Source organism: Seriola lalandi, unplaced genomic scaffold, assembly GCF_002814215.2.
Source record: "Seriola lalandi dorsalis isolate HSWRI2012SDOR001 ecotype SW California unplaced genomic scaffold, Sedor1 jcf7180002054977, whole genome shotgun sequence".
Classification (NCBI taxonomy): domain Eukaryota; kingdom Metazoa; phylum Chordata; class Actinopteri; order Carangiformes; family Carangidae; genus Seriola; species Seriola lalandi.
This window is the reverse complement of record NW_019525527.1, coordinates 761,921-771,325: the sequence shown is the minus strand read 5'-3', so window position 1 is coordinate 771,325 and position 9,405 is coordinate 761,921. Positions and strand designations below refer to the sequence as shown.

General features: G+C 40.7%; 2 protein-coding genes across 2 annotated transcripts in view; both read right to left on the bottom strand.

The window, feature by feature from the left end:
- LOC111646896 (T-box transcription factor TBX19-like) overlaps window positions 1–3,621 on the bottom strand; it is a 7,683-nt gene extending 4,062 nt beyond the window's left edge. The window contains exons 1-2 of the mRNA XM_087171153.1: window positions 3,326–3,621; window positions 1,956–2,232 (exon numbers count right to left, since the gene is read on the bottom strand). Coding sequence (XP_087027279.1) covers window positions 1,956–2,232; window positions 3,326–3,621 — 573 coding nt within the window. The remainder of the gene's footprint in view (window positions 1–1,955; window positions 2,233–3,325) is intronic.
- Window positions 3,622–7,405: 3,784 nt separating this feature from the next.
- LOC111646868 (vesicle transport protein SFT2B-like) overlaps window positions 7,406–9,405 on the bottom strand; it is a 5,691-nt gene continuing 3,691 nt past the window's right edge. Inside the window, exon 8 of the mRNA XM_023396431.2 lies at window positions 7,406–8,612. Within this exon, the coding sequence (XP_023252199.1) occupies window positions 8,576–8,612 (37 nt within the window). The 3' untranslated portion in view covers window positions 7,406–8,575. The remainder of the gene's footprint in view (window positions 8,613–9,405) is intronic.

The following is a 9,405-nucleotide window of genomic DNA, read 5'->3' as shown; positions in this document are numbered from 1 at the left end:
CCCAACCCCCTCTTTTCCCCCCTCGCTAACGAGGCCCGATTAACCAATCAGAGTCCTCCAGGCGGACACACAAAAACAAACTGTTTTCTATTCAGATTGAGAGGCTGGCTTCACATCTGACCCCGGCTGTGTGTGTGTGTGTGTGTGTGTGTGTGTGTGTGTGTGTGTTTACCCTGGCAGTGCCCACATTAGCTGGAGTGTGTGTGGGCTCTTTTTGAATATAGTTTACCTCTCTCTCTCTCGTCCATCTGAAGCATGATGGGTAAATTAATTTACCAGTAAAAAACATAATTACCATAATGTACAAATAAGCTGAGCAATTATTTCATTATGGCCGAGCTCTCTGTTCCAACTCTGCATTACTGCCCAGTGTGTGTGTGTGTGTGTGTGTGTGTGTGTGTGTGTGTGTGTGTGTGTGTGTGTGAAGGCCTCTCTGAGTGGTGAACGGCTCTCAACAGGAAGTGCATTAAACTGCTGCCCGCCAATTAAGAGCTGTTTATCCCGTTCCCGTGGTTACGAGGGGGCGAGCAGGTGAAGTGAGTGAGGAGAGGGACTGAAGTGGCTAATTAGAGGTGGTAGTCTCTCGCCCACTCCAATGCAATACAGGGAAGGAGAGAGGGAGAGAGAGAGAGAGAGACAAAAGAGAAAGAGATGCTCTTGATATGGAGAGCAGGATAATGGACCGAAGAAGAAGAAGGAGGAGGAGGAGAGGAGGAAAAGAAGAAAATGAGGAAAAATGAAGGAGGAAGACAAAGAGGAAGAGGAGAAGAGAAGTGAGCGAATAGAAAAGATGAATAAATAGAAAAGAGGATAAATTAACAAATTATTGAATAAAATGATGCAGAAAAAACAAACAACGAAAAAGAAAGAAAGAAAGAAAGAAAGATTAGACAACAATAAAACGAACAAAAGGAGGAGAAGAAGAAGAGAGAAAGGAAAAAGTTAGGAAACAAGAGGAGGAGGAAGGTGAGGAGGAAAGATGAAGAAAAAGGAGAAGAGAGAGAAAAGATGATGAATGATAGAAAGAGAGGGATGAACAGAACAAACCGATAAAGGAATAACTGAACAACTTCTAATGCATGAATGAATGAATGAACGAGAGAAACGAATAAAGAAACCAGTAAATGATGGTGTGACTGTGTGTGAAGGAGTGAACTGATGAAGGAGTGAATCAGCTGATGAGCAGGACTCACCCTCCACCTGACCCCGTCCTCCAACCAGCACACACTAACTGACTCATCCAGGAGCTTTGAGATCTGATGTTAAAGTGTGTTTATTTTTAAAGCCTTAAACATGGCCGACAGTGTTTTTAATTCATATCTATCATTTATTTTGTGTCTGTTTTAATTCGAGTCAATAAAGTTTGATCTTGTCACATGATGTTTGTGGCTTTAACATCGTGTTTCCACCTGGAAACAAACGAGCTGTTTAAATAAAGTTTTACTCATTCTGTGTTTGACAGAGCGTCAACAGCTGCTCCCTCACTGACCTGCACCAATGAAGGGATGAACAGATGGATGGATGATGGATGGATGGATGGATGGATGGATGGATGATGGATGGATGGATGGATGGATGGATGGATGATGGATGGATGAATGGATGGATGATGGATGGATGGATGGATGGATGGATGGATGAACGGATGGATGAATGGATGGATGATGGATGGATGAATGGATGGATGGATGGATGGATGAACGGATGGATGAATGGATGGATGATGGATGAATGAATGGATGAATGGATGGATGGATGGATGGATGAATGAATGGATGAATGAATGGATGAATGGATAAATGGATGAATGAATGGATGAATGGATGGATGAATGGATGGATGAATGGATGGATGGATGGATGGATGGATGAATGGATGAATGGATGAATGAATGAATGAATGGATGAATGTTTTACTCTGCGAGTCAGTTTGTGTTGGAGTCCAGGTGAGTTTACCTGTCCTCCTCCGTTGACCTTGTTGGTGAGTTTGACCTTGTTGAAGGTCACGGCCGCCTTCATCCAGTGAGCGCCGAAGTTCGGTGAGTCCGGGTGGATGTAGATGCCGCCGTGGCTCCGCCCCTCGCCACGTCCCTCCGCCCGCCCGGCCGCCACCCACTCCCCGTTCACGAACTTCCAGCGGCAGCCGTCGGCCGGCACGAAGTCCAGCAGGAAGGAGTACATGGAGCTGGGGTCCAGACCCGAGACGCTGACCTTCAGGACCGGGAACATGCGACTGTGAAGAGACGCCATTAGTTTTCAGAGGTTAGTCCAAGTGTCCGGAGGTCGTTTAAGAATCTTCTCAAACACCTTCAGGACGACGACGAGCTCAACAAACAAGAAGAAGAAGAAACAGAAACGTTGATTAAACCAAGAGATTCTTGTCGTTACATGAACTGATCTGCTGATTATTTTCTTCATTAGTCTTCACATGTTTAATCTGAGCATCAGTCCGAACCTCAGACTCATTTCAGGAAAGACTGACACAACCAGCTGCTGATTAATGATCTGAATATTGACTAATTGATCTGAACTCAAACTGTATAAACTGCGGGGGAGTTAAATCTTTTACAGCGCGTCGTGTTTTTATCTCTCTACCTCCACCTTCTGTGAAAAACACCGACAGTCCCTTTAAGTCTTCCTCCTCGTAACGCGGCGCTCAGACAAACACGGCGCTCTCCATCAGTAACAGCAGCTGAAGTGGCGTTCTGCAGGTGTGAATGGAGTGTTTGCCCACGGCAGGGCGCGACTGGTCAACACGCCTCGGCTCGGGAAAAAAAGACAGCACACAGAGGCGACGCTGACGGCTGATATCGACACTAATGAATAACCCTGGTTAACAGGATCGCTGATCTGGACTCACACACACACACACACACACACACACACACACACACACACACACCGTCGTCTCACAATATTCAGAAGGATTCAGTCCAAACACCGACCACTGCAAACTTCTGACCATCCACCAACTAAACTCTGGACAAGTTTTCATTTTCATTACTGCAGTATTTCTGTACATTTAATCTATATATCTATTTAATATGAGACGTATATAATTAATATAATTAATCTCAAACGAGGTGAAACTTAAGTTTTAGTTGTGCAGCAGCAGCAGGAACAGAGGAGCCTCCGACTGACCACGTCTCATTAATGTGAGAAAGATTCTGTCTCCGTGTATTTTGGTTATTTTGGTTAAACACTATAAAACGTCACTTGGCAGTTTTTCACGGTCTGTTTCCTTTCACGCTGAACTTCCTTTAACCACGTGCGTGTCGTTGCCTAATGCTCAGATGGTTCGTTTTGGAGACAGTCGTCGTGGTTACCGTCCATTCTTGGTGACGATCATCTCGTTGGTGATGTGTTGAAACTTCCTCCACAGCTCGGCGTCCTCCAGCGTCACCCTGAGCTCCCTCTCCGTCGGGTCGCCCTTCTCCCGGCCGGCCTGCAGCTCGCTCTCCACCGCGCTCAGCAGCCGTGACATGCAGCGTTCGGCCGAGCCGGGGCTGCACGCCGTCCCGCCGCTGCGAACCGTGGCGACGACGGTGCCTCCACCGCCGGTCCGGTCCGCTGAAGACACAGAACCGGACTCCCCGTCCTCCTGGAATCCCTCCACCTTCATCTGGAGACACACACACACAAAAACAACTAGGGAGTTATTTTACCTAAATTCTCCATTAAAATTTATTTATTAATTTTCAAGAATTTGGGCCTTTACCTAAATTTGGACGCCATTGGTTCATGAACCAATGGCGTCATGGCGTCATGACCCAGTTTCGTTGATATGAAGCTTGAGTGACGATGTAACTTTGATTTCCACACCATCAGACAAATGTTATACAAGAGAAGGAGCACCTGAACGCATCGGACGGCTCTGCCACTGAGGAGGAAGTGAAGCATCGCGGCTGCTGGAGCCGTCAGATGATCATTCAATTAGAAATGATGAATAATGAATAATGTGGCTTTTACCTGAATGAAGTTAGTTTGGAGTCAGAGTTCAACAAGACATGAATCTGTGGACCATCAGTTAATCATGTTAATTGATCAGGTCCACCAATTTTCAATGTCCTGATAAACTCCTTTAATTTCTACTTCCTGTAAAATGTTTTTCTTTTCCTTTATTCTACAAATATTTCCCCCAAATTCTGCAACTGTGGGATTTTTACCAGAAAATGAATGAAAGCTCTTTGTAAATGTTGAACTTTTCCACATCGCAGCACGTGATGAAGAGATCAGGGTTAAAAACCTTCACGTCGGCAGATGACGATGGTTTTAAGACTTGACCTGTGAACTTTACTTCAGCTTTACAGCAGCTTTATAAATGTACATGAAATCTTTTTTTAATTAATAAACTGAATCATCCTGGAAATAATTTAACTGTTACACAAAAACACATCGACTCAGCTTTAAGGTTCATTTGTAATTAAGCTCTGAATATAATTTAGGCTTTTTATATTTTCAGTTTTACGCCTGTTGTTGGATTTGTATTTAAACACATTTATTTCATCACTGAATCTAAAGGTTCTAATCCTGAAAATAAAAAATAATTGAATTTAATGATTTAAAACAAAATGATCTTGAAGTGTTAAATAGAGAATGTTTCTCTGGTGTTAAGGCCTGTCAGCCAATCACAGCAGCTTCACATCATACATGTGTTTTCTCTCTGAGTCTGAGGAAGAGCTGAAAGGAAAGAGACGTCCGGACGTTGGCTCGTCATCATGAAGACAGAAGTGATCTGTGAAACGTTGTTCGGCCTCGCTCTTGTTACGGGTCGGATGTGGGACGTGAGCCGAGGATGAAGCTGCTGCATCAGAGAAATAATATCCCGTTTATTCCTTGTTCCTCTGAGCGACACTCAGTCTGTGTTTGTGTCTCTGTCTCATTCGAACCAACAACCGCAAGATTTCAATTCATTTTACAGCAAAAATAAAACTCCTGCGACACTAATATAAATATAAACAAATATATTTATCATATGTTTATTATATATTCACCTGCATCATCGTGTTCATTCATTTATGTCACGAATGATTCGGTCGCAGCTTCAAACACTCGACTTCACATCATTCACTGAACTCTCGGCTTGAATTCATTGTATTACTTCATTATTTGGAGTTGAAATTATTTATATTAAATAATAAAATGCAACAAACAATAATAATAATTTGCAGGAACAATAGTGACGTCCAGAACGTACGTTACAGCAGCATGTGTTTAAATCATTCAAATCTTCAGTTACATGATTTTAAAATCATTTTGATTTTGGTTAAATATTTTTCTAATATTTCTAATATTTCTAATATTTCTCACCTGTTTTGGTGAGGAGAAAATATCTCTCCTACTTCTACTTATTATATTATCAGATAAATAAGCAGGTATGTAAATGTAAATATTAAACTGTTAGTGTATGTTTTTATTCTAATTAAATAATGACTTAATTACAGACTGCAGGTGGAGGGAGACGAGGATTTCATGCTTAAAGACATGAAGAGATAATTATATCAATAATAATCGATAATTATTAAATCCATTAAAACAAACAATAAAAACTAAAATAAAAACGTTGCCATAAAACACGAGTGACATTTTTCTCTGCCCATAAATATAAAAGAAAAGTAAAATGTGTGAATAAGAATCAAAGATCTCTGGTGATCAATAAGCAACAGCTGATAAAATGAACTTACCTGTGACACTCGACACTGAGCTGGACAGGTGAAATAATCCCAAAACTAAACGACACAAATTGACAATTAAATGGTTAATTGAAAATAACTGTTAATGAATGATGTTAATTAATTACAGTGGGTCGCTGTGTGATGTGAAGCTGCTCAGCTCCAACTGAACATCAGAAACAATCACAGGATAGTCCGACTGTACCTCGCTCTACCGCTCTCTCTCCCCCCATTACACACACACACACACACACACACACACACTACCTCCCTCTACCACTCTCTCTCCCCTTTCACACACAAAATTTACCTCGCTCAACCACTCGATGCCAGTTTCACTGAAGCTTAATTATCTCTAATTTTGATGAATAAACGAAGTAAATATTAAGAAACTACAATCAGTGGATTCATACGAAGAGATAATATATTTTACACTGACTCAGAGGATTAATTATTAATTACACAGAGTAGAAAGAATCAATCTATGATTCAGCATGTACGTCCAGTGATTTCATATCTGCTTATTTCAACTATTTCCACACAAACAAATTAAATTAACATCTTTTTCTATTGAGTTGAGTCCGTCGGCTCTCTACTCTCCTCTGCCATCGATTCCTGAGACAAGAACGGAGCTTTTAAACGATCTCTGGAGAGGATTCATCTGAAATTCACCTTCTCAAGTGAAGATGAGGAAAAGGACGTTTTTTAAATCTGAAAACACAAAGTGAAAAGACGGATTTTTCTCTCTGACGTGGTTCAAGCTGAAAAAGCAAACCGTGTTTTTTTAGTGTGGAGGAAAAGTGTCCAGAGATGATAGACCTTAAAAAAAAACATCAGTTTCAAGTGTGGATGAAGCGTGGAAACATCTGGAAACGAGGAGATCTGATGCTTTCAGGAACAGGCTGAAAGTCTGGAAACGTCATGTTTTAGTGTGGACGAGGAAAACTGAGCTCTTTACTGAGTCTCTAGAGTGGATCATTTTAAAAACATCGGTCTCAAGCTTCAGTGTGGAAGAGAAAATCTGAGTTCTACAGAGTGGAAACATCTGGAAACAGCTGTGTTTATGTCAAGACAAAGAACCCGGAGCGTCGTGAATCCTCCGTATTTATCAGGTCAGCTGTTGAAAACACGAGCGTGGATTCACCGTTTCAAAAGGAGGACGTAGATCTGACTCGTTGATTAACCAACTCAAACTATTAATTCATTTGACTATGATAATAAAAAGAAAAACCACCACTGTGACTCCTGGAGGTTTAAATGTCACTCGACAGTGTTGAAGAAAAACACCATCAGCTGTTCAGATCAGCATGTAATGGAGAATAGGTCAAATCCAAACGCAGAACATCTGGAAACACACACACAGCGACATACGATATCTGGACTGTGGTGGCTGCCTTAAAATGGAGTGTGTGTGTGTGTGTGTGTGTGTTTTATTGTGTGTGTGTGTTTTAATCAGCGGGCGGTGGAGGGTGGAGATTACAGGCTTTAGAGACTTAACAGGCATAAAGAAGACGTTCGAGGGAGGCAGGTAAACACCAGGTAACACACACACACACACACACACACACACACCGAGGACAGAATTCACACGACGACGTTTAACTATTTAAGAAATGAAAGCCAGCTTCAGGTCTGATCTGGAATCAGCTGCAGCATCAGATCTGCTCCAGGCGGGAAACAGACATTTTACTTTGTGTTAAATGTGAAGATAAATTCATGACTTCATACAAACACTGATGTTAAACACAGACATCGATATTTATTAAAACTGTTCCAGTGAAGACACACACACACGACAGACAGGAAACACTGAGGTAAATGTTTCTGCTGAAATCACCTGCACCATTAAAACCAGAAGGTAAACTGGGAGTAATGGAGCCGGTTCACCGCCCTCTGTGGCGGGAAGGAGCTGCACACTTTAAACTGGCAGACCTGGATCTGATGTTTAAACACACACAGACAGGGAGTTCTAACAATCTGAATCGTACAGGAACAGAAACAGAATAATTAACTGTGATGATCATCAGTTTCACTGATTGTTTGATCTGTTAAATGTCCATTAAAGGTTCATTTATCAACCTCTTCATTTCTAATAAACGACTTATTTAACAAACAGAAACTGATTGTCTCTGTGTGTTCACACACTTTAGTTTAAAACTACAGCAGCAACTAACGACAGTTATCAATCAGTCTGATCATTATCTACTCAACTTGTCCATTAATTGTTCTATCTATAAAAAGTCAAAGCTCTAAGAAATTACAACAGTAACTGTTTCACATTTCAGCTTCAAAACTGATAAAAACGATTCATCCTTTATCAAAACAGCCCGATTCATTTTCTAATTGCTGCAGCTCTACATTAGCTTTTAGTGTGCACTGCTGTAACCCCGCCCAGCTGTGATGTCACAGCGTACTGAGGTGCACTCTGACATCATCATGTGCTTCTCTACCACATTAAATAATTGCTGCGTTAAAGTATAAAAATATAAATATTAGGTGAAGAATCAGGAGTTCCTGGTTCCTGAAGGTTCAGATCAGACGAAGGTGACGTAACGAGAACGAAATGTTTCATATACTTTGTTAACGAATAAAAACTAAACGATGTGAAATGAGTCGAACACGTCGCTGATGAAACAGAAACTGAATCAGATTCGGCACCAGAATCCAGATCGTGTTCTGGTGTGAACACAGAAACCGAGTCCAGGTGAGAGTCCAGGTGGAAATGACAGAAAACAGGAAGTTGTACAGGTAGTGAGAACTGGTCTCCATGGAAACCAGGTCTTTTTAAGACGTTCAGTGATTCTAAGGTTGAAGTATTTTAAGGCCTCTCCCATGCTCACTGCTGATTGGATACAAAGCACACAGCATCCTGCGTCCTGATTGGTCAGACAGGTGGGGTGGAGTCTAGACACAGATTGAGAATAGTTTGATGACGGCGTCCCTGAAAGAGAGAGGACAGATTTAACCCTTATTAATCTGTTTGTTTCATTTTAATTAACAAGTAAAACTATAAAACAAAACTCAAAGACTTTTTATTTTGATTAAATGTTTCAGTATTTTTTAAATGACAGAAACACCTGTTCAAACATGTAGAAATTAATAAGAAAAACTATAAATTTATCTCTTTTTTAATACACTTTTGTTCTTACAGTGTTGGTTCTGTTGTTTAACTGTTTATATCATTTATATCTTTATGTCTTTTTTTTTCTGCAGCACTGAGCTGCATTTAATTAATAAATCAAGTTGATTAATGTGAACTGCCTCTAAAAGGAACAAATAATCAATAATCAATCTGTTGGACTGCTGATCAGACTGAGACACAAATATTAAAACTTATATTTGTTGTTTTCTACATTTTACAGACTAAACATTTTGTTAAACGTCGTCATACAGAGCATCAGTAAAACTAAACAAGTGAACCAGCTCGCAAAGCCTTATGGGAACTGTAGTTGCTGAATACTACAAAAGTAATTGTTGATGAATCTCACATAGATTCTGTTGTTGTTTATTTTGTTTGCATTTACTTTTCATACGTTCTCATCTTCATGTTCAGCTTGTGTGTGTGTGTGTGTGTGTGTGTGTGTATGTTTGTGTGTGTGTGTGTGTATGTTTGTGTGTGTGTGTGTATGTTTGTGTGTGTGTGTGTATGTGTGTGTGTGTGTGTGTATGTTTGTGTGTGTGTGTGTGTGTGTATGTTTGTGTGTGTGTGTGTGTATGTTTGTGTGTGTATGTTT